This window comes from Bufo gargarizans, chromosome 4, assembly GCF_014858855.1.
Source record: "Bufo gargarizans isolate SCDJY-AF-19 chromosome 4, ASM1485885v1, whole genome shotgun sequence".
Taxonomy (NCBI): Eukaryota; Metazoa; Chordata; class Amphibia; order Anura; family Bufonidae; genus Bufo; species Bufo gargarizans.
This window is the reverse complement of record NC_058083.1, coordinates 288071336-288097645: the sequence shown is the minus strand read 5'-3', so window position 1 is coordinate 288097645 and position 26310 is coordinate 288071336. Positions and strand designations below refer to the sequence as shown.

At 44.3% G+C, this 26310-nt stretch overlaps 1 protein-coding gene across 1 annotated transcript; it reads right to left on the bottom strand.

Moving 5' to 3' along the window:
• Window positions 1–25699, bottom strand: CEP57L1 (centrosomal protein 57 like 1). The gene is made up of 11 exons (XM_044290736.1): window positions 25624–25699; window positions 12733–12913; window positions 12414–12590; window positions 11251–11372; window positions 10866–10964; window positions 7948–8025; window positions 5896–5988; window positions 4286–4366; window positions 3964–4199; window positions 1694–1838; window positions 1–375 (listed from the first exon to the last, which is right to left on the bottom strand). Exons 2-11 carry the CDS (start codon window positions 12905–12907, stop codon window positions 121–123), a joined length of 1461 nt encoding a protein of 486 aa, XP_044146671.1. The 5' UTR covers window positions 12908–12913; window positions 25624–25699; the 3' UTR covers window positions 1–120.
• Between the last annotated feature and the right edge of the window lie 611 nt (window positions 25700–26310).

Below are 26310 nucleotides of genomic sequence, written 5' to 3'. Positions count from 1 at the left end.
TACAAATCTTTATTTAAAATATTAAAATTACATAGACATCCAAAATCACTTGGAATAAATATACGTAAGAATGTAAACCTTATATAAACACACACAGAAAGCCGTGAAAACGTAAAGAAGTCATTTCTCCCACATGATGTCATCTTTCTTTAGCGTCATCTGAATCTTCTGCACATTTTTCAACAGTTGGAGGGCAGCCTTGCTGTTAGGAGCGCTGTTTGACACAGTTTCTTCCCTTTTCCTTGGAGTGGCTGGAATTTCTTTTCTTCTGGGGGTAGCTGGCATATCTGCTCTGCCAGCCTCTTCTGCAACTGCTCGTCTGGCGTTAGAAGAGAGTTTCTTCATTGACCGAGCTGCTTTCTTAAGTCTTACAACCTGAAAGAACAAAGGGATTTTTATTAAAGAGAAAGCAATAGTGATGACACCAATGGTAGTTTCCTACATAAGTGATGGAAAACTGTGCAACTGCAATGAGGGATTTGTGTTTTGCCTTCCTCTAGGTCCAACAGCTAGACCAGAGAAAAGTTAAACACGTAGGACATGTGTCTCTTTGTAACAAAAGTAAGTATGAATATGTAAAGGGTTTTTCTGGGTTCACAATAAATGATGTTCCACATAAATGGGACAAGCAGCTATAAGTTGTACACCAGTTCTTAAGAAGATGGCATGCAGTATACACATACAGGAGGGCTTTTCAAACAGCTGACTGGCAGGGGTGCAAGGAGTCAGACCTCTACTGATCCAATATTGCTGGCCCATTCAAAGGAGGGGGTCATCAATATTGTAAACCTAGAAAACCCTTTTATAAATTAATAAATTTAATATTCACGATGGGACTTTCTGTACCTTTAAATTATATAAAAAGAGATTCCAATAAGTTTCCATCAAGGAAGAATTTCCAATAAGGCTTGTACCTACGGGCAGCTCTGCTTCAAGACTACAAACAGAAGTGGGCTATAACTGCTCCTGGTGGGAGAGACCACATAGCAGCATCAAGGCAGTGGAGTATACAATAGCATATATCCATGCAAGAGCAGCATGTTTCATATAGCAGCCAGGATTTGACGGCTCACAGGAACTCCATGGCAAAAAGGGATTTGAAAAATCTGCTGTAGATGTTAGGAGCTGTGTAGGCTCAGGAGCCAAGCTCGTAGCACGCACAGAGGGTATCAGCTGTATATTACTTAAAGATTTCCGAGTGTTTTATACTGATGACCTATCCTCAGTATGTGATGGGTCCGACTCCTGGCACCCTTGCCGATCAGCTGTTTGATGAGGCCGCAGTGCTTCGGTGAGCACTGCGGCCTCATCACTGCTTACTAAGCACAGTGCTTAGTACTGCGGCTTGGGCCCTTTCACTTGAATGGGACTGAGCTGCATGTAGGCTATGTGACCAATCAATGTGATGTCACTGGCCTAGGAAGAGGCCTCAGCCCTTACCAGAGTGCCGAAACCTCTTCAAACAGTTGAATGGCAGGATTTCCGGGAGTTAGACTTCCACATACTAATGACCTATGATGAGGACAGGTCATCAAAATAAAACTATCGGAAATCCCCTTTAGGACACACTGCTGCTACGGCTATAATGGGAAATGGCTGGATCAGAGTTAACCCCTTAGATGCCACAATCAATAGGTTTCGTGGCAGCTAAGTGCTAAGACGCCCCCCAGGCGCTATATAGTTTATTGCTCACATTTGCTTGATGTCTTTTTAGCTTGAGTATTTGGTCACTTTTAGTTTCCATTTGTTTGACAAGGCAATCCATTTCACGCTCTAAGTCTTCACGTAAATCATTGTCCTTCGTGTCATTTATCTGTTTCAGCAGATCTTGATGGTCCCTTAAGAAAAACATACAAAGACAGAATTTATCTTCCCACTGTGACACATTACATTTCAGATTTTATTAAAGGGGTTTTCCGAGATTTTAATACTGATGACCTATCCTTGGGATAGGTCATCAGTCTCTGATAGGTGGTGGCTGGACCCCCAATGATCAGATGTTTGAGCGGAACGGCCTTCTCTCAGTTTTCCCTAGGGCAGTGACAATACATTCACCGGTCACATGGCCAGACGCAGCACAGCCCCAATACCGAATGGCGAACATTTTACAGACTAAGTGCCCAACCTGCAACCCAAAACCCACTTATTTATCGCAAAGTGCCAACACGGCAATTTAACCCGAATACTACAGTCCGATATAGTATATCTTTCATGTACTTTATCATTTCGCTATAATAGCCTGCCTACATTCAATGTGCTGCCTGTGCTGTTCATAGTGCTCCCTGCACTGATGAATGATAGGAAAAGTCTAAGGTATATTGGTACACCATAGACTTTTTCTAGGGTGCGGGTGCCTACAGAGGGCCCTGAGTGCCGCCTCTGACACACTGTGCCATAGGTTCGCCACCAGTGCCCTATACAATGTACGGCGCTGCGTTTGGTAAGCAGAAAGAAGGCCGAGGCGCTCAATGGAGCACTGGTGCCTTCTCAAACAGCTGATTGGCAGGGATCCCAGGTGTCGGTCCCCCCTGTTCCCCGATCAGATACTGATGACCTATCCTGAGGCTAGGTCTTCAGTATTAAAATATTGGAAAACCCTTTTAACTATTCTACCATCATTAATTGCAAACACTGTATTATTTAGGATAGCACTTAAGCACAATTTACCCAGGGCTTTGTAGTTCATAAAACCTACTGAGTCAGGCAAAATAATAGGAGACAGGGAACACTGAAAAATAAGAGAAAAATCAGATGTCACCTGTTGAAAGCTGTGTGACAACAAGCACTGTAATGGCTGCCATCAGTGGTTGACTCTTAGTATCTGTTCTCTGTATAGATGAATATAACATTACAAGATTTTGGACAAAATTTATATATTTATTTTAAGGAAATACTCTGCTCCTTTAGTCACCAAGGACTTATGTAATACGTCATGGCTTTAAATGCTTGCTGAAGCTAGAATATTAGGGCTAGTGCTTTGTAAAGCCAATATAGCTTTCAACTGATGCTAGTATTCTAGGTGCACCATTTGATGGCGCAGCACTAGTTTAAGGTCGGGGAGCAGGATGAGACATGTTACTTCCCAGCTCTTTGTGTCAAAGGGAGGTGAAGCTGCAAGTGACAAAGAAGAAAGATAATGGCTTGCTATGGTCATCTCTCCTCTTTTACTGTACAAAGAAGATATGACCTTCCCGATTGCGACACTGGGGGAGCAGATTATTTTTTTTTTACTTAAAGGGGTTATCCAAGAGTAAGACAGACCTCCCAGAGTGGCCAACCAGCAGTGGAGATCACACACTTACCTGTCCCCCTCCGCCAGGTACAGTGTCTGGCGCTCCTGGGCCAGCTCTTTCTCTCACTGCCGGGCTGAAATCACCATCCATCGACCGACACGTGACTGCTGCAGCCAGTCACAGGCTGCAGCGGTGACATGCTCCCGTTGTGTCACGTGACCATTCGTTGTGTTTGATGACCAAAAGAACCCCAATATGGAAACATTTGTACGAAAATTCCAAAAATGATTTTTAGCTACAAATACATACATTAGGTGGGAAAAAAGTTCCCAAGAGGTGTCAATAGCCTTTTCCCATAAATTCCTTTCAAATAAAGGGGTTCTCAGGGATTTAATAAGTGATGACCATCCTTAGATAAGTCCACAATATCAGATTGGCAGGGGTCGGATATGCTGCTGATCAGCTGTTTGGGAGAAGCTCTGGTGCTAGAAACAGGTGCCAGAACTAGCTCTGTGCACTGTGTAATGGACGGACCTGGTTACTACATCGCTGCTCCTAGTCATTTCAGTGAGCTCTGTCTACTACACCATGGACTTAGCAGTGTAGTTCTGGTGCACAAGCTAATCCCGAACAGCTGATCAGGGGACTGCAGGGTGTCAAGACTCCTGATGATCTGATATTGATGACCTATTCTATGGAGAACCCTTTTAACAGTCCGGTGGGTACTCACAAACTCATTTGTTCTAGCTCTCCTTGAAGATCCAGCAGTAAATCAGTCAGACTGTCTCCAGTAGAGTGTAGAGCATAATTTATTGAAGTTCTGGTGGCTCCTAGACTTCTAGAACATGGCTTCCGTCCTACAGACCTTGAGCGTTGATGGGCAACTGCTGGGCTCTCACTTCGATGCTTCATCATGTGAAGAACACTCTGAACATTTGCACTGAGAGAATGGCTTGTACTGGTAGACTTTAAAAGAGAACGAGTTATATGTTATAAACAGAAAGCAAAAAATCTACTTGGTTAAACCAAAAAACACCAGTTCATACACTCACTTTTCCAGCTACAAATGGTAAGGCTCCTGCCTTCACAGAAATCTTCGGTTCAGAAGTACCATTTTGCCTTGCAGCAGGTTTCTTCAACACAAAATAAGAATTTCATATGTAACAGTGGATTCATTCAGTGAGTTCTGGCAGTTCTGGCATGTCTGCAACACCCACAATTTTTCTTACAACTCACTGTTGTGCTGTTCTTCTGTTTTTCCTCATAGAAATTAACAAATAAATTGATAATGCATTTCTAGTTGCCAGTGTGTCCCTACACATTCGGAGATCGACCAATCAGCGCTGACAGCGTCAGAATGTGTAAGGACACGTCCCTTTCTAATCTGTCAATTTACAGTACTAGTAATAATCCAGGAGTAATAACAAAAGAACGGCACCACGGAGAACTCTAAGGAAGGATGCTGCACGTGTGGAATGCAACTATTTACTAAAGCAACCATGCCAGGGATGATGGTCCTTTTTTAATTCAAAGTAATTTTAGGTGAAAACTGTCAAATGGTGTTCAAAGGAAGACCTAAGATCACATGATATATGTGATCTTAGTACGCAGGATGCCACAGGAAATCCGATAAGAAGGGTGAACATTTAATATACAGGATGCACACCTTGGGGAGGCAGCCCAGGAGGTATCCTAGGACAATGCTTCACGAAAAACTAAGTAATACACAGTACAAAATGAATTCCACAGGAACCATATAAGCAGGAGTGCACAGCCTACGTCCCAGGGGCCACATGCAATGAAACTATCAGCAATACCATTTAGTTGAGCCCCAATTACCTGGTAACAGACTGCTCACATGCTTCCCCCCCATCATGAGGGACAGATATTTACTTATGTGCTGGGTGGCCATCTCTGGGAACCCCATAAATTGGAAGAGTAGGGGTCTACTTACTCCTGTGTGTCACTCCAAAAAAAAGGACATGAGGTGATCATGAATGTGCCTATCTTCATTGTAGTTTATGTTTCAGTAAACCACAATGAACAAAGCCATATGTATGCGTGGCCTACTCCATTCTGGAGTGTGCAAAAGACAATTAAACACCTTGGGCATATCATCTGAATAGGGTGTGGGATGGCGCAAAATGCAAGCGACTAGATGCTCACCTTCCATGGTTGTGCTAACAATCAGAATCCCAGCTGCTGTGTAACCCCCTGGATAAAGATTTACATGAACAAGATGAGGTAAGTGGGGACCACGCCACTGGTACTGAGAGGTCCTCAAATGAAGTTCACCCAGATTGGAAGCTTTATTAGTACTATGTGTTTCAGCACTCAACCAGTGTCTCATGAGGCCAAGTCATTAGGATTATGGCCTGATGGAAGATACTGTTTCATGGGAATTATGTAGTGTGAAAAGCGGACAAGGGGACCCAACAGATGGGAGTTCTGGAGGCTGATCAGCACCTTTCACTTAAGGCATATACTTTTGATACACCATAGATATCTTATATGGTAATACCGTTTAAAATTTTATTGCTGCCCTTGGGATTTGATCGAGTTGGACAATGCAGCCCTGGGACCAGAAAAGGTTGTGCATAACTGATGTAAAGACACCTCTGGCAGCGCTTCCTAATATAAGGCATGCTGAAAACGTACTTACCTGCAATGGTTTCTTTTTTTTAACATTCCTTTGGGCAGTATTTTCAGCAGATGCTGATAGAGGTAGTGTGCTTACTTCAGAGCCAGTCTCCAGCTATAAAATAGGAAATTCTTGTTATACCATGAAAAGAAAAAATCAATCATTCAAAAAAAATAATACAATTCCCACGATTCATACTGGACATTCAGTTTGTTTGTCTTGCCCATAGCTTGCAATTCCTTGCTACAGCATCACCTGAACACTGCATTTTTACAGAAATTATACCATTTTATCTGTTCTCATAGACTTGACTGTTCCACCAGGCAAAGATTCTTTATCACATCAGTCCTAGAAACATTCTGGATGATACCATTTTATTTTCATGGAAGCAGACAAATATTCACTAGAGAGAACAGCATGGTGTCTCTGCTATTTTGAAGGTTCCTGGTCATAAATGCTAATCCTTTCCTGTTACTTTATATCAATAGAACATGGACGAACACAAACACACAATAATTATCCAGGGAAATTTTCACCCTGGCCCTAAGTTTCTAGACCTGGATGATTATCACTCATGCATAGATGCTGCATCTAAGACTGAATTAAGAAGGCTAGTCCAATTTCCATCTGCAAAACATTTGGATGTCTCGGACAGAAAACAGACCAGAATGGTGGATGGTGTGAGTATCCGTTGGTCTGTGCGCAAAAACGTGTGGGAAATGCACCATTTTCTTTAATAGTTCCATGTGCTATGCAGGTGCAGTCCGGATAACACACGGACGGATAAGGGTACATTTAGACGTCCGTAGAGCATTTGCATATCCGCAATCCACCTGGCCGGCAGCCCCATAGAACTGCCTATTCTTGTCCGCAATTGCAGACAAGAATAGGACATGTTCTATTTTGTTCCGGAGCCGCGGACCGAAAGATCGGGGGCGCGCTCCGGAAATGTGGAGAGCACATAGTGTGCATTCCGCATCCATTCCGTCCCCATAGAGAATGAATGGGTCCGCACCCATTCCGAAATTTGCAGAACGGATGCGGACCCATTATACGGACGAGTGAATGGAGCCTAACACTGTTGTCTGCATCACACCTAAAGCGGTTAATGACCGTAACTATGCCAAGACAATTCCTTTCTAGGGGTGGCTGCAACAACAAAAAACGGGTCTACGTTTCCAGTGCTATAAGCATTCAAACTTTAGAGATGCATAATTAGCTATGCCGTACATAGAAGAATTTGATTATTTAGGGAACAAATTACCTTAAATAAGTATTCCTTAAAGCAAAATTCTGATGTGGTCATCAAGGTCCAAATCAACTATTTCATTGTGGAGGTGGCTAGAGCATCAGGAGCTGTTGACTCCCATCCCTGCTGATGAACCCCCGTAAAGGGTTTTTCCAGGAGTTGGATATTTTTGACCTATCCTCAGGATAGATCGCCAATATCAGATCGGCAGGGGTCTGACTCTGGCACCCTGCCAATCAGCCGTTTGATGAGGTTGCGGCACTCTCGTGAGCTTACAACGGACAGCGGCTGTGCTTGGTATTGCAGATCAGCCCATTTTACTTGAATAGGACTGAGAAGCGCCTCCTAGGTGATGTGATCAATGAACGCAACGTCACAGGCCTAGGAGGAGGGTTGTTGAGTGCCGCGGCCTCTTCAAAACAGCTGATTGCTGGGGGAACCAGGAGTCGGACCCCCACTGATATGATATTGATAACCTAACCTGAGGATAGGTCATCAATAACCAACTCCCAGAAAACCCCTTTAAATGCAATAACAGCCATGGCATTCAAGCGGTTTCACAGAGAGGGGAGGTTAGCTGCACTGTGGGGGGCCCAGGTGACCAAGTGGATACCAAAACGTCCACGTGCATCAGCTGTATGAAAGTGGCCTTAGGCTCTGCATCAGAATCACTCGTGCTGCCTTAGTAGATTCTCCAGTGCACTTTTGCAGAGTACTGAGAGTTTAATATGGAACTACCGACACTGACAAAACCGTTTGATGTTTTTCTCTTCACGGTTGGCATGGATAGACACTATTCTTGGTGTCCGACACTGGAAACTAACCTGGAATACTTTGTCCTGCATCAGTTTTCGATGCTGTTCCTCGGTATACAATTTCTCCTCTAGCTCATGAATTTTGCCCTGATGGGATAAAATACAGGTAGTTTCATGCATCAAACTCTACATAAAGCAACATTTAATCTTTTAAAGTTCTAAAATGTTATTTCCGCTAGTGAGAGGAAAAAAGACAGAGTAACTACATGCATAACTGAAAACTCGGCATTTGGTGGAGGACAAGTCTTCTATACCTAGCATATTAGGTTCTTACTGGGCATACATATAAGATCAAAGTTCACCAATCCTGCTGATGTGCGTGAAGCGCCACACCAATTTTAGGGTAAATGCACACGATCAGGATTGCGTGCGGATTTTCCACACGGAAAATCCGCACCGTAGATCATGTACATTGTATTCTATGAGAATTTGAAATTCTCATGCACAGGATGCAGATTTTTTTCCACGTGGATTTAAAAATCCGCAGCATGTCAATTTTGTTTTTCCTGACCGGATTTTCTCCATTCTCGTCAATGGGAAGAGTAAAATCCGCACCAATTGATGCATGGATTTCCTGCGAACACCTGCGAACTTCAGTGCTGATTGTCAGCACATAAATCCTGAACGTGTGCAATTACCCTGACAGTACATTCCTATATTAGCTACTAGTATCTAAGGCTACATATACTAACAGCTAGCACTTTAATATTTTGGTCCTTTTTTTAAATGTATTTCTTTATTTCATAATATCACAATAACACAGAATAAATAATCAGTATACAAATACAATCATATTTACCCCTCCAAAACCCACAAACCCATTCCAGCCTTTAGAGAGAGGGAAAGAATAAAACTTTTTTTTTTAAATAATCCTAAAGCCAAACGGTATATCCTTCAAGGGGAAAAATTCTATTTAATCAATATACAAAGCCATCTCAATTTCCACTTATTAAAACCGAGCGCTTGGATCTCAGGAGGCGTCCGAAACAGGAGAGGCGAGTTATCTGAGGTCTGAAATATTTATTATATATATATATATATATATATATATATATATATCTATATATATATATATATATATATATATGTGAGATGGTGACAGAGGCAAGAAGGGGTGGATAGTGCAGTCCACACCCCTATTCCACCACAGGTGAAACCAGCTGGAGGTGCTCGGGCTGGCATAAAGCACCTCCCAGGGTGTCAGTCTAGTGGAAGGAGATTCATTGTGCAACAGGGTCCTGCTGGAGGCTCTGCATTAGTCGTCTCAGCCGGGCTGGCTGAGAGACCACAGGGCTAGGTGCTAGCCGGCGCATTGGGGGATGCCGTGACGCCAGGTCCACGAGGCCGGAGTCGGAGGGACTACTGGGCCACACTCTCCCATAAAGGTACTGGATTTGTGAGACAGTGTGTGAACAGGGCTCTGTACAGCCAGGCGACTGAGACACTGGGCTGGGAAAGCTGCTTGTAGTTACCGTGTACGAACGGTGCTTTGAGTAAGGTAGGAAGATACCTTGTTTAGTTAGAGCCCAGCCGGGCAGGTGTTTATTTTGCTGAGGTGCCAAATAAAAGCGATATTTTGCAGAGAACACAGAGATTAATCTCCTGTTGATCACTTCTCTTTTAGCTAGTGGCTGTCGGAGGGTGGTACTTAGCCAAGGTGACAGGGCTTAAAAAAAGTGTTTTTGCTACTGTAGATATGGCGTAGCAGGGAGGCTTCTACTACAGCCAGTTGTCTCACAATCAGACACAGTAAGTAGGACACTCAAACAGTTACAAAATGGGGCCTCCCAGTTTTGAAATATGGGTGGGGGAAGTGGGTGTGGATAGCTACGTTCATGAGCTTCATTCCAGATTTATCACTGAGACTTTAAAAAGTTGCTAAAAAAGTCGCAATCTCTTTCCAATAGGAGGGTGAAGTAGGAAAACTGGAGCACTTTTCATTTATTTTTTTTACACAAAAGTGTTAGATTTAAAGGAGTATTCCGGTTATAACAAGCTATGCCCTATACACAGGATAGGGGATAACAATCAGATCGGTGCGGGTCCTAATTCTGGGACCTCTGTCGATCACAAGAATGGTTGCTCCATACTCTGTAGAGCTCCCTTGAAATGGATGGAGCGGCTGGTTGGAAAATCACTTTTCTGACCAGCTGCTCTGTCCATTCAGGGTGGCTCCACAGGGTACGGGGCACCCGTTCTTGTGATCAGTGGGGTTCCCAGTGGTAGGACCCCAATCGATCTGATAGTTATCCCCTATCCTGTGGATTGGGTATAATTTATAACTGTAATACCCCTTTAAGCATAAGACAAATTTACCAAACATGTGACATTTGATAAAAGTGGTATAAAGTATGCCAGTAACGCAGACTAAAGCAAAACTGACTTCAAATATCCCCTTATAATAAATTCCCCCCATAGAGAAGATGTCTTTATTTATTTCTAAGTTTTAATTGTGCTAGGAGACAAAATTAAACCAAAGAAAAAAAAGCTGTATGTCCAGCTCTGTTCACACCTGCATCTCAGGCTCCATTAGAAGCCTCCATTGCAAATTCTGCTGCTTTTGATGGGAAAATAGTGCTGTATGTAGCGCTATTTTTTTCCTGTCCAAACGACGGACACCTAGATGAAAGCTGATGGACCACTTTTATAAGTCAATAGGATGTTTTTACTGGGCAGAGCCATTCTGCTCATACTACAGTGGGCGCCTAGATATTTGCTTGAGGACAGCGTCACTATTACATCATATATGTTACTATATTCATCAGTAGTGAAACTCAGTTGTTTGGATAAAGTATGGAGCCCCTCTAAATGTACACTGCTAACCATTAACTTACTTAATGGGGTATCTAAGCCACATTCTGATGTCCATCCCTCGTTCACAAATAAGGTAACATAAAACAGTAAGATATTTCCCGATGATGTCTTACCTCTGCAAGATGCTGAGTGGCCGTGAGTCGGAGACATTCTCTCTCTAATAACTCAAGCTTTTCCAACTTGTCCTGTATATTATCTTGTTTTAGAAATGCCTATGGAAATATTGAGGAAGACCATTTCAATGTAATTGTTGTCATCTCTGCAGAGCAAATATGTCTAAGGTAGTAAAAGTACCTGCACAGAACAGGTCTAATTTACTTGATTACTGTTGATTATAATTACAGTGCATGAATAAGAAGTTAGTCTCAGCACAGGAGACATCCTGGGAGCCACGTAGGACACACGTTTCTTACATTAACCCCTCCATTCTCTCTGTACTGACCTATTTTCTCAATAAATAGATGTATGATCTATAACTGATGGAACATGCCAAAGTACCTGTTGATCCAAAATGGTGTTCTTATCCACTTCTGCATGCAGAACCATTTTCCTCATGTAGCATAGCTGCTTCTCGAGAAGTAAGCAACGTTCCTCAGCCGCATTTAGCTGGGTAATTACATCTAATATTGTGGGGAGAAACATTAGCAAATATTTAGGAAGACTCCATGTATAGAGCACACAGCACATTTCATGACTGAATGTATTCTTTACAAGCGGCCAGGTCCTAGTGTGCAATCTGTACAAACAACCCCCAACAGTCTCTTACCAGGAGTCCTCAAATGTGGAAGGTGCCCCCCCCCCCAACCCTCAAATGCAACCTCTGCACCCTTACAGCTATTGCAATATCCCTACCTCATAATGTAAATGTATACTTCGATTATATGCCAATTTGGAACATTTTCAATGTGTCATGAGATAATAAAATGCACAAGAAGTGCAAATGCATGCTATCTAGCTACATTCTACTGAATATTTTACCTACGTGCTCCAATCGTAAATTAAAGCTTCTAGGCCCCAATGCTAAACCTGCAACAGAACCCCCACACCCATCATGTGCCCAGGGGCATACACAAGGAGCTGATTATATGCTTCAAACCACCCCTTTGCACCCGTCTTAACTTTATCCATGTCCAAAGCCAATGCTCCCTGCTTGGAACCTCTTGTAGGGTGCAGGTCACTTCAGGTCTGCGGCCTACGAGGCATCAGAAACTTGATGCAAGCTGGCGCTGGTGCCGTAATGTCATTGCACCTGCCTGTGCTGCTGACACAAGAGGCCTGTTGCCCGAGCTACGGGGTAAGATGACTATTCATTTATTGCTGCGTAAAGGCAGTAAGGGGGCACAATTATTGTTTGAAGGGCACTAAATGGACACCATTACTTTGTGGAGGCACTATTACTGTGTAGGGGCATTAAAAAGTTTATCCAGGTTTCTAATATTGATGGTGTGTCCTCAGGATCCATCAATCATTAGATAAGAATGTCCTATTATTTTCAAGGTGGCTGTCCTGAGTACAGTCATTCATGAGAAGCCTGAGATAGCACGCCAGCCTTGTTGACCTTCTTGCACTCTTTTATTAAAAGCCACTCAGACTAACTGTGGAATAAAAACGAATACATTTTATTCTCACGAAACATCTCAATTACTAAATGCAAAGCTTACCATTTTTTGGCCTAACGGTTTCATGCTGAGCAGAGTCAGTCTTCTCACTGCTGAACCAAACCTTCTTATATTCTGCTGTCTCCAAGGGTAAGCTTGTGAAGTGGTTCTGAGCTTTAGATTTCTCTAGTTCTAGCCGTGAAATCTTCTCTTGAAGAGTCTTCAGTGCAGACACAAGAGCTGTGTGTTAAAATGTCTCATCATAAAAAGTAGAACCCATGAAAAACAACAAGTTGAAGGACTAAAGATAAACTGCTTTTTTTTTTTTTAATCTTGCACGTTATCAATGTATAAGAATTATGGCTGTGAATTCTTATTTTACCTGTGCTATTTGGAGCTTCTAGAATATCATATGAATGAGGACTGTGGTGCTTCAAAGCAGACGATAGTAGCTTTCTTGAAGATGAAGACTTGGACTCAAGTAGGTCTGCAATGGGAATAGACTCAGGAGGGTAGCAAAAGCTGGCCAGGTAACTATCCTTCATCACAGAGTCCATGTTGGGCTACAAGAAATATTAGAACATACATATAAACATTAAAGGGGTATTCCAGGAATGCCTTATTTTTAAATGGCTCCCCCCATACTTATCTGCTCCTTGTTGCTTGGTCCCAGCTCCCCTGTCATTGGCTGCAGGGGGGCACATGACCTCTCCATGCTGGAAGTATACATGCAGGGACCGAAGCGGTCAGGACACCCAGGGAGCCGGAAACAAGAAGCAGGGAGCAGGTGCTGGAAGTATGCTAACTATGACAGGCCCGGCGGGTGGGGTTATTTAAAAAGCATGTCAGTGTGGGACAACCCCTTTAAATGGCAACTATTCACACACTGCAGATATGGTCTGTATTTAGCATCTTTATTTGCAAGCCAAAACGGTGACTGGATCCTTGAAGATACACATTGAAAAGAGTGACCCTATCTGGGGATAGGTATACGATAATGTAAATATTCAAAATCGCCACCCTCGGCAGATTACCAAACTTGCCCCAGATATCTAAATTAAATGTATAAAGCCTAAAAATTTACGTTAAATGAACTGTCTAAAAAAACATGGAGCACTGTGAGCAACCTAAGCACTAGTGCAAAATAATAATGTTTGTGTCTGGCTACTGGACTATGGTGTGCACAAACCCACCCAATCCTACCGTTTGCCTAAAGTCCTATAGTCAGTTGTATTCACTGACACTAATGTACCAAGCGCTAGACCTCTAAAACCTATTAGCTGCCTAACCTATTTAACCATGAAGAGTCACTTACATTTCAAAAAACCTTTGATATCTCATAGAGACAGCAAAAGTTTAAATTGGTGGGGGTCTAAGTACTGAGCCCCCCTCCGATGCCCAGTACAAGGGGAGAGAAGCATGCACATGGCGCGCTCTGTCTCTCTCCTTGCTGCAGGAGAAGGGCTCAATACAAGGGTGTTGCCTGGGTGGCACAAATTATTTTCAAAAAGCCACTAATTCATGGAGTTTTTATTCATTTAAAAATCATGCACACCTTACCAGTCTCCCACCCCTGCTGCTTTTGATGCCTCTCTGGTCTCTTCACATGAAGGAAATGCATGCTCAGCCAGTCAGTCGTTCATGCCAATGGGCATTTTCTGCGCGTTGCAAGGGACCAGGAAGCATAGACCAGCGGGATCTGGAGAAGCATCGGAACGGCGGCAGCAGGGGATCATGGTGAAGGTTTCAATATTTTGCACCATTCTGTGGCTTTTTATTGATGCCAAATACTGTCCCAAACTGCAATTTGTCACTAAGGTTTTTGGAGCGACACTGAAGTAGACACCACTTTAAACTATATAAAGATGTTGCCAAAGCTAAGGCTTGTTATCTGATATCTATGGCCATAGATATCAGATAGCTATTGACTGAAGGCTTGTTCGAATAAAAAGATCAGGCATGTTGAAATCCATCTGCCTGATCCTTCTTTCTCCCGACATCTAATGTCGAAGGAGAGTTGACACATACATACTCAAACTTCACACATTAATTAACATTATAATGTGTATGGCCATCTTAACACTGCTACAATAAAAAAAAGCTGAAGATCTCAGTGGAAAAGGTTTGGAATAAAACTCTGAAACAAACTGCACTGTTAAGATATTTCGTATAAAAACGCCCAAAGCATTAATCCCCAGTTCACATTTTGTAATACTGATCTGGAGTTAGAATAACGTGTCTCCCACGGGTACAATACTGATGACCTATCCTCAGGACTTTGGGACCCCCCAATCAGCTGTTTCAAACCAGCACTGAGGCCTCCTCGCAGAAGATTGCACAGTGCCAATCACTGCGTAGTGGCTGTGCTTGGTATTGCAGCCTAGGCCCATTCACTTGAATGGAACTCTGCACATAGGTCATGTGAAGCTAAGGAATATGATGACACTGGCTAAGGCCTCATGCACACAAACGTATTTTTTTCCGTGTCCATTCCGTATACTGAACCATTCATTTCAATGGGTCCACAACAAAATTTTGCAGACCGCAGAATACATACGATCGTGTGCATGAGGCCTAAGGAAGACGCAGATTGGCAGAGGGTGGCGGGGATTCAATAGGTAATTAATAGCATGCTCCTGAAAAACCCATTTAAATGATATATCAACAAATCCATGAACCCAAGAGTGAAAATATAAGAAGAACATATCTGCTCCCTGTTTCCATTCCTCGTGCTATGACTCATTTGAATCTCACTTCATCACTTAAGGAAGGGTGACTTCACATTTCCAGGAGAAAGGAACAATTTTAAATTGTGTCATTGATTCTATTTTTAAAAGGTTTCAGATATATATATTTTTTTTGCAGTATTTTAGTTCGCCTTTATCATGAAATTCAACAGCCATGCCATCTGTTTAAATGATCTAAAGCTTGCCGAAATTAGCATATTCTGCCACAGAACACAGGCAGTAATTAAAACTAGCCTACGACAGATGGCACAAGGATATCCTTCAAAACAAGGTTACGTCATATGTTGCCCATGTGAAAGTGAATAAGCACATTTCTCAGTATTAATAAAAAGAACTCCCTTTTGTAGACTCAGACCTTAGGAAAAAGGGACTCTATAAATAGCCGTACATCAGAATAGCTGATGCCAGGACATAAAGTAAGCTACTCTTCTTGTGACTCCATATTTCTTTTATTCCCCATGCACACGACCATATTATGGGTTTGTTTGGTATGGAACAATAATAGGGCACCTATAGAGGAGCATGGGGCTACTGCTGTGTGCTGTAGATCATGCACAGGTGCCACATACGTGTGGGCATAGTACGGGTGGTGCACAGAGCGTTACATTTTTATGCTAAAATACTTTTATGTTCATTACTGTAAACTACAGGGGGCATTTCCACAATGTGCCAGGTGTGTATTTCCAGAAAATATATGGTATTGTGAGATAACACATAATTTTATTCTATGATTCAGGTTTTGTGTTTGTCAAAAATGTGAAAAATGTCCAAGCAGCAGAGAGGTAAAGGTGTATATATTTATACACATATATATCACATATACACACACACATTGGAAAGGATAACTATATTTGGGAAAATTATACAATTGAAAGGAGGCTCTAGTACAGGGATCATCAACGTCCGACACTCCAGCTGTACAGGCATTGCAACTCCCAGAATTCTCATTTAACTTCTATGGGAGTTGCAGCTTCACAGTAGTTGGAGTGCTGAAGGTTGCTGACCCCCTGCTACCTCGTTGGGCCGCCTTCGTGTAATGAAGTTGTCACTTGTGTCTGGATGGTGTACAACGAAACTGTGGGAACTGCTCGTGTTTGTTGGCCGGATCAAACAATCCTCTATGCCGGTGGTCTGCCTGGGCTCTCCAAAGCCTGTTTGCTGTGCATGCGTGCCCTCATGTAACACCTACTAAAAGCTAGGTCAAAACGACCATCCTGTGTCTTTCAGTCCAAAGATGTTCGCCCTCTCAAAGTTAACTGGGCAAACTGGCTTTAAGTGCATCACACAGTCATATCTAGCTGTCAAAGTTCTGTTATCAAGAGGTGAACTACCCAAAAGTAGCCTATGAGAGTCTTGTGGCAAGACCCAATGTCTAATCAGTCCACACATCTGTCAGAAACATGTCAGTTTTGCAGCAATCCAACATTTCTACTTGGGTGTGTCATTTTTTGGTCAATAAAGTGTAGATATTTATATAGTAAGAATTCTTTCAGAAATAGAAGTGTTATTAGTGTATTTTATCATTTAACAAAATGCAAAGTAAATGAAGAAAAGATTAAGATAAATCAAATCAATATTGGGTGTGACCACCCTTCACCTTCAAAGGTACTTTTCTTCTAGGTACACTTGCACACAGTTTTTGAAGAAATGTGGCAGGGAGGTTATTTCAAACATTTTAGAGAACTAACCACAGGTCTTCTTTTGACCCGTGATGAGCGGATTGGGGCTTCGATCTGAATCTCAGGATAAATTCGATTTGCCATGAAGCCAAATTTCCTTGTGCTTCGCGGTAACGAATCGATTTAAACTGAAATAGTGTAAAAAACTAAAAAATAATACTATTTACCTGAACTATTTGCTCACAACGGGCCGGCTGCCACCATCTTGCTTGAGGATCTCAACCAAAATCCTGTGCGCTGTGACGTGTGACATCACCATGCCGCCTGACGTGATGATGTCATCTCCGGCTGTGCAAGATTTCGTGCCAGACCTTCAAGCAAGATGGCAGTGGCCGCGGTCCGCAGTGGCAGCGATCAAATAGTTCAGGTAAATAGTATTTTATTATAAATTCTTTTTTACACCATTTCAGTTTAATTAAATAAAGTATTATTTAAAAAAATAAAATACATTTACACTCTCTTATTTACAGTGCCTCGAAACAGTTTTCACCCCCCCTTGACTTTTTTCGTGTTTTGGTGCCTCACAAGCTGGAATTAACATGGATTGTTTGACCATTTGCATTATTTAATTTACAGAACATGCCCACAACTTTGAAGATGTATTTTTTTATTTTGTTTTTTATTGTGAAGCAAACAAATAGGACAAAATAACAGAGAAAGGCCTCTTTCCCACGTGCGTGTGCGCCCCGTTGTCGTATTGTGGACCGCATTTGCGGATCCGCAATACACGGGTGCCGTTCCGTGGGCATTCCGCATCACAGATGAGGACCTACTCACTTCAATGGGTCCGCAAAAACGGAGATGCGGAATGGAACCCCTGTTATTATCCATATTGATTCCTTTGCTGGCTGGATTCATGGTGGCTGGGACCATGGGAGCGCACATAGGCTAGTGCTTTTTCCTATATTGTGCAAGCACGACCACCACTGATGAAGATTGCAGGGTGGTCTGTAACCATGGAAACGAGCAGGGTGTAATGTGATGGAAAAATGAATCCAGACAGTAAAGGAAGCAATATGGATAATCACATATTAGTAAGTGCCTTGTATTAACTTTCTCTGATAAATGGCACTTACTGAAGAGAGACAACCCCCTTTATGTAATTTGTCTGGAAGCAGATTTTTTTTGTAAAATTTGGTGAAGCAGCCAAATCAAATTTTTTAATACTCCGCTCATCACTAGTTCCAAGCATCTCCTGCCATTTTCTGTATCTTCCACCTAAATAAGAACCAGTCGTAATGATATGGCCCCCACAGACAGCCCTGATCTCAACATCACATGAGTGTGTCTGGGATTACATGAAGAGACAGAAGGATTTGAGAAAGCCTACATGCACAGAAGGTCTGTAGTTTGTTCTCCAAGATGTTTGGAACACTCTCCTAATTCTTTCAAAAACTGTGGGGGAGATTTATCAAACTGGTGTAACTGGGACAAAAACTTACAGTACCTTCCTCTCAAAGGCAGCATCAGAGTCCAGATGCAACCTGTAGTGTTTTAAGGAAGTATAGGGCGAAGACCATGTGGCCGCTCTGCAAATCTGAAATAAGGAAGCCTCCGCCCTCTCTGCCCAAGTAGTAGCTACTGCCCTAGTTGAGTGGGCCCCAAACCCCTCCGGAATGGGTAGACCTCTCGCCGAATAGGTACAAGATATGGCACACTTCCATAGCCTCGATTGCAAGATGGGTTACATCTTGCAATCGAGGCTATGGAAGCTTTCTTTCCCTTACCAGATCCCTGAAGCTGGATCAGGGGATTTTAATTTATTCTCCAATCCTTAGTGGATTCCAGGTAAGCGATTAAACATCTTCTAACGTCTAGACCTGGCATGTTCAACCTGCGGCTCTCCAGCTGTTGCAAAACTACAACTCCCATCATTCCCACACAGCCTACAGCTATCAGCCTACATGGTGGGAGGTGTAGTTTTACAACAGCTGGAGGGCCGCAGGTTGAGCATCCCTGGTCTAGACAATGAAAATTTTGTTCTCTAGAATTATTGGGATTAACACAAAAAGAAGGTAGAATTATGTCCTGGTTTCTATGGAAGTCAGAAACTACCTTAGGCAAGAAAAAAGGTAAAGACCTTAAAATGACTTTATCTTCCAATATATTTGTATACGGAGGGAAGGCTGAAAGAGCCTGGATCTCAGAAACTCGCCTAGCAGATGTAATAGCTAACAAAAAAAGTCATTTGTAAAGTGAGCATCTTGATTGGTATCTCCTTAATAGGTTCAAATGGGGAATGAGTCAAGGCAGTTAATACTACATAAAAATCCCATGGGGGACCAAATCTTAAAGGGTTTGTCAGAGTTATTTTTTTTGTTCTATGTTCCTAACTAGGCAAATGTAACAGCTTTCCAATTAACCCACTTTATCTCCAGTGGCTGGTTTCTCAGATTTCACTGAGGGTCACATGACCTGTGATATCAGCTTCTCTCCCTGCTCTGATAATGTTCGTTTGCAAGCCTGTAAACGAGACATCACTGTGCTGGCCACGCCCCCTTCACTGCTGGCTGTCTGCTCTATCCTAGGATTCTTAACCCCTTCAGCTGCAAAGACTGGCTAGCTGCAGCAGACAGTGAGGAGACAATTCTGGGCACAGGAGCTAACAAACTACAGAGAGCATTGCACAAGAAGGTAGGGGAAAGATCCTGTGTGTATTAGCAGTGTCATTATACAGCTGGGACTTCTAGTTCTACACTTACAAGTTGATGCTGATTCTCTCAGCAGGCAGACATATCACTCAGGGCAGCTCTTGTATCCACTCCCTTAGCAGTTTCATTATACAGCTGGGACTTGTAGTTCTACACTTACAACATGCTGCTGATTCTCCCAGAAGGCAGACATGTCACTCAAGGCAGCTCTTGTAGCCACTTCCTTAGCAGAGCAGGGGGAGGGGCAGAGATAGTTTTTATTGCATGTAAACAAAGGGCCAGAAAAGAACCAGGGAAATATATATATAACAGGGCTCGACAAATCCCATTTAGTCCTGGCGCTTGGGTATTTGTCAGCCCGTTTTCAAAGGTGCCCGGGCGATGGGTGAGGAGCGCCGTTCTGTCCGGAGGCAGCACCGTTTGAAACAGCTCCGTCACAGCACACAATAGCAGAGCCGCTGGCAGCAGGGAGGGGAGGGACTCGGGAGGAGTGTAATCTGATCCTAGAGTGGAAGCTGCTTCTGCCAACCCCTCCCCTCCCCGCCCACCAACCAATCAGAGCTGAGGCAAGGCAAGCACTAGCAGCTAAGGGCTCTCACACTTGTACGCCCCAATTATTCCACCAGACAAGAACATTTTGGGGAGTCATATCCTCTGTGCGGCAGTTTCCCATAGGAACCAGTCAGCCTGCAGCTCAAGAACATGAACGGGTCCGATTGGTTGCCAAGGGCAACTGCTAACCGTCCTCTTCTACCTGCTGCAGTAAGCGCCTCACACGCCGCCATCTGGAGCTGTCGCTGGCTCTCCTCGTGTCCCGGTGTGAGCGCGGAAGCCCGGACTTGAGCGCTGCGGAGGAGGGAGAGGAAAGTAGACACCGCAGGTCCGGCACACACTGGGCCATCCTTCGTTATCACCTCCTGGCCATTCACCTTACTCCCAAGGCAGCATAACCACCCTGACCACAGCGTCCCCTGCAGGCAGGCGCTTACAGATATCCCTCAGTATTTCCCGCCGCTGGCGCTGTGATGCCGGGAGTACCAGCGATTCCAGGCGGCACAGGAAGAATTTCAGTCCGAAGTGAATAGTCCGGTTGTGGGGAGGCTGCGGCCGGTCTCGGCCCGGTTTCTCCCCCGCAGTGGTTGTCATGTTTCAGGGTTCCATGCTGCGAGGTCCCCTGTTTAAAGAGGCAGAGCAGCGGAGTCTTGTCGCCATTTTGCAATTCTAAGTCGCATTGACGACCATTTCGGTCGCCATCTGGAGCCCTGAGTAGGGTCGGCGCGGACCGTATCTCCTGTTTCAGACATTCTCAGAAGGAGGAATCCTGCACAGCACTGTGTGCAATGTGGTTGGATGGCTGCTGTCCCCCACTGCCCATTTATATACTGTGCGCCAGGCACTCTCCCCTGCTAATGCAGGCTCCAGCCACGTGTCCCCAGTTTGATCCGGCGTGGGCCTGTGCTGCAGCCGTCATGACACCGCTCCGACGTTCCTACTGCGCATGCCCACGCCCAGCACATAGATGCCGCAGCCCTCTTTGAAAGTCCTCCACACTGTGATCAAACTGGAGCTGCCCGGCACGGCCACAGTGGCTCCAAACATGGGGAAACTGGGAGGAGAGGTGGAGGGACAGCAGGCTCGACGAGTGTCTCCCGAAAGAGTCTTACACCGCTATAGGAAAGGTCACCCACGGACTAAAAACCTGGACCCTCCACAGCCATCTTGGTGTGAACTTCTTCAGAGGTAGGTTCCCCAGGATCTCTAGATCAGTGTTTCCCAACCTGTGTGCCTCCAGCTGTTGCAAAACTACAACTCCCAGCATGCCCGGACAGCATTTGGCTGTGCAGGCATGCTGGGAGTTGTAGTTTTGTAACAGCTGGAGGCACACTGGTTGGGAAACACTGCTCTAGATAACCTGAACTGAGGTGTGGTGGGGGTGTGAACTTTTTATATCCTCAGGTTTCCTGTCCTGGATGGGTGCTGTCATGGGTGAGGGGAAATATGGATGCCGTTAAAAGGTGGTCATCCCAAATAGGGATTTGATTTAGATTTTTTTTTTGTTCATTCACTTTGCACTTTGTTAACTGATACATTTAAAGTATTAAAGGGGTTTTCTGAGACTTTAATACTGATGACCTATCCAGTTGGGGTCCCACACCCGGATCACCTGCTGATCAGCTGTTTAAAAAGGCAGCGGCGCTCTCAGTAACCCCGCGGCCTACTCCAGTTTTTCTTAGATCACGTCATGTTCATTGGTCACATTGCCTGGGTGCAGCTCAGCCTGACTGAAGTAAATGGGGCGGACTACAATACCAAGCACAGCCGCTATACAATGTACAGCACTGTGCTGGGTAAGCTGAGAGAAGGATGCGGAACTCCCACGCTTGAAGGTGCCTTCTCAAAGAGCTGAATGGCGGGGGTCCTGGGTGTTGGACCCCCCACTGATCAGATACTGATGACCGATCCAGAGGAGAGGTCATCAGTATTAAAGTATCGGAAAACCCTTTTAATACTAAATTAGTATTCTTACTTTGTAGCATTTTTTTGTGTGTTTTCTATGTTTTTAAGACTAGGGGCATCTTTGCACCCATATTTTTATTACTATTTATTTGCTTCCAAAATGCCAAATTATGCAAACCTTATTCAACAACATCGTACGGTACTTTGCTGTTGAATGTCATTGTGGATTCTGCAGCTGAAATTCTGGAGCAAATAAAATGCGATGTGGTGACTCACCCTTCACTGAACTATTCTACAGATTAATGGCTCATGCACACGAACGTGTGCAGCCCATGCCATGCAAATTACAGTCCCCAATGCACGGGCACTGTTCGCGTGGCCTGCGCGACTCATTCACGTTATTATTTTTTTTGCAGTGCGGAGGCACGAACCAAAATGCCATGGAAGCGCTCTGTAGTGCTTCTGTGGCCATCTGTTCCTAATCTTCTGGGTTGCAGACCCATTTTGTTTGCGGGCATCACACGTTCATGTGCATGAGTCCTAATTCTATACCTAATCTGAAAGATGATAAGATGGACATACAGTAGTGCCACTATTTCTTACCAGGACCACGTTCGCTCAACAAGGAGCAGAAAAAGAAACAAAAGCGCACTGCTCTATCTATAAAATTATTTATTAAAAACATACCTAAAACACGATAAATAAAAGGCTATGCGTTTCAGTGGCGGCTCGCCACCTTCATCAGGCTGCTATTTCTTACCACTGCTCCACTGGTAATTGGCTATTTCCCAAGGTTAAAGGGGTTTTCAGTTGTTTTTTTTTTAACTAATGTAATAAACTATCCTCTGGATAGGTCAGTAGTATCTGATCGGTGGGGGTCCAGCACCTGGGACTGCTGCCGATCTGCTGTTTGAGAAGGCACCGGTGCTCATAGGAGCGTTGCGACCTTCTTGCAGCTTAGCCTAGCCCAGTGACGTCACATTCAAGTGAATGGGACTGAGCTTTATACCAAGCACAGCCGCTATCCAATGTATGGCACTGTGTTTGGTAAGTTGCAAGTGAGCGCTGTGGCTTCCTCAAACAGCTGATCGGCGGGGGTTAAAAAAAAGTCAGAAAACCCCTTTAATTTACTATACAGTGTTATCAAAGCCAACAGGCCTGTTCATTCTGTTTGACTGGGAAACCATCCAGTTCTTCCTGACTATCTGCAGATCTTGCCAGTGCCAGTTCTTGTAGGAGTGCTTTCCACAGCATCGCAGCCCGAGACTGGAGAAGCTCTAATGGAGCAGAAGATTTAAAGAGGCATCCCCACAAAAGAATCTCTTAACGCATCAATCAGGGGTAACCAGAATGCACTGAATTACGAAGAGCCTGACAGAGAAACTACGCTCCATGGCCACGGCACGTGGACTCTCCCACCATTCTATCTAGTTCACAGAGCAATGTCAGCCCTAAGAAATGAAAACATACATGCTGACAGAAGCGTTTTAAAAATATATGGGGTTATCAAACTGGTATAAATTAGAACTGGCTTAGTTGCCCATAGCAACCAATACGATTCCTCCTTTCATTTTCCAAAGGAGCTGTCAACAGTAAAAGAAGGAATCTGATTGGTTGCTATGGGCAACTAAGCCAGTTCTGCTTTACATCAGTTTAATAAATGACCCCAATACTGAAGAAGCTCCCCCCTTCCACTGGTTGCAACATTCGTTTCTTGGCACACCTAAAAGCATCAGATTACCATGACCAATGGCATAAAGGGAATGATCACGGACATAACTCTAGTACTCTATATGGTAAATGATGAATGTGCAAGATTTCAGTACATGGATCCATGGTCAAATATACGTACTTCTAACTATTTAGAAGATGTTTTATAAAAAGAAAAAAAAAGAGAGTTCAATCCAATTACTGCCTCATGTGACTCCAGGGTCAGATTTTCCCAGATTGGCTTAGTTGTCCATAGCAACCAATCAGATTAATCCTTACAATTTCCATAAGAGCACTGAAAAATGAAAGGTGAACCAGTTTTGATAAATCTTCCCCTGAAAGTTCAGCTTTTGGAAAGATTTAGGCGAGCTTTACCAGCAAAATCGTGTGGCCATTCGCTGCTATAGGTGGGCAGAGTTTCAGCCGCATGCAGCATTAGGGGTGGGTAATTCCTGCCTTAGGTTACCAGAGTTTCCTTTAGTCCTTTACCAGGCCGCAAGCTGAAGCCATGATCACATGACTACTGAGAAGCACTGTCATTGGCTACTTGGGAGTCAAGTGGAGGAATTCCAGGGCGGCTCATGGAAAAGTTCAACTGTTGTCACATTGCTGCTTCATATACAGCCCTGGGCAAGGATTTAAACTGACAAACTGCTAGGCAAAGCCTTCCTCCTAGCAGTGTTCCCAGGTCAGTGACATCACCGGGCTCACTGCTAGGTGGAAACCTCAGCCTAGGATGCCCATCAGAAGCATGGTACGTCACCGGATCTGAAGAAGAAGCTCTTGCCCTGTGCTATACAGTGCAGGGCAAGGGGGAGTATCGGGGCATGAAATGCTCCACTTATAGGGGCTGAATGGGTGAAGAAGGCGTTATGTCCGAGTTCAGCTCTGAACACAGACAAGCCCTTTAAAGGGGTTATTCGGGAGCACAATATTGATGTTCTATCCTCAGCATAGATCATCAGTATCTGATTGGTGGTGGTCGGACTCCCAGCACCCCCACCAATCAGCTGTTTGAAGAGGCCTCTGTGCTCCATGAGCGCTGCGGCCTCTTCCTGGGCCTGTGACGTCACGTTCATCGGTTCGTTCAGATGGCCTAGGTGCAGCCCAGTCCCAATCAAGTGAATGGGGCTGAGCTCTGATTCCAAGCACAGTCGCTATATAATGTACAGCATTGTACTTGGTAAGCTGCGAGGAGACCACAGCTCAAACAGCTGATCAGCGGCTGTGCCAGGAGCGGGATCCCCACCAATCGGATACTGATGACCTATCCCGAGGATGGCCATCAATACTGTACCCCCAGAAAGCCCCTTACGCATCTGGGAAGCACCATGCACATGCTACAGAAACAATCCCATTCACATGGAAAGGATTTTTCAGTTGCAAAATTTTCGGCAATAAATCTGCTGTGTGTGAGCCACACGTGTCCTCCTCAGACAGATCATGGATCTATTGAATCCAGGAGGCATGTTTAGGAATTAGGAGTAAACAAGCACTACTTATGTCTATTTTATGGATCGAACGCGCCCATTGAAGTCTGATCGGTGGGGGTCCGATCACTGGGGGCCCTGTGTCTCCCCATATGAATGGAGTGGCAGTCAAGAGTCTGTGCTCCATTCATCTCCAAGAGACACCTGCCATATTTCTAGTGACAGTACTGGTGCTGAAGTGTGCTAGAGTTGTCAGGGCTATAAATAGGCGATTACAGCTACTGTCTGATGTCTGCTGTGTGTGAACAGGGCCAATGGTTGCTCCACCTTGGAAGGGGATTATGGCACACTGCCATGCATCACATCGGTGGCACTCCATGGGCGTTATTGTCTGCCTCCTCCAATATTCCACCTGGTTTTGTCCCCGTGAATCAGGTGTTCGAATCCCCCAATGCACAAATGTCATCCCAGGCACTAGCCACCATCGTCACGCTTCACATTCTATTGCTATGCTCGTCACACGGCACCGTCCTCTGCTTTCCCTATACCTGACCGCACATAGCCAGCATCGTATCCGTGCATATAACGGAGGAGCGTACCTGAGTCCCGGGCGCTGAGGTCTGCAACGGCTCTGTACAGAGTATACAGAACGCTAGGGGCGGGGCTTGTCGTAACCTAGCACACACACAATCCCGCCCACCTTCTTAGTCATTTGACAGCGGTTAGAACGTAGACCAATGGAATTGCAGTTCTGATGTAATCTTATCTGTGCGTATGATAGATATTCGCTGATTGGTTAAGAGGACACATGGCCGTTTAGCGTCAGTGATTTCATTGGTGGGATGGGAAGAGAGCGAAGGTTAAATACCAGTCGCCAGCAAGCAGCGCTCTGGTCGGTGTAGAGGGGGCGTTGTGCTGTTGCTCACACATAAACGGAGAACATTTCAGGACGGTTTCCGCCATGCCCTCTTGGGTAGTACAGTGGTCTTCAGCTTTCTGGCAGGGTGTTCTGGGACTTGTAGTCTGGGTTCTATAGATTTAGAAGCCTGGCTTGTGTAGCAAGTGGGCCCCAATGCAAAGTCGTTGGCAGGGCCCCCACTTATGCTTCATTGATGGTACTGGTCTCCTTGTTTGGATTACAGAGACCTGAGTAGTGGGCCCCTTCAGGTTCTTGGACCCAGGTGCAACCATCACAGATCTGGTGGGGCAGTCCTGGATTTTGGCTGCTGGTATCCAAGTCCAACTGTATTGAAGTCTGCAGGTTTTTATTTTTTCCTTGACATATA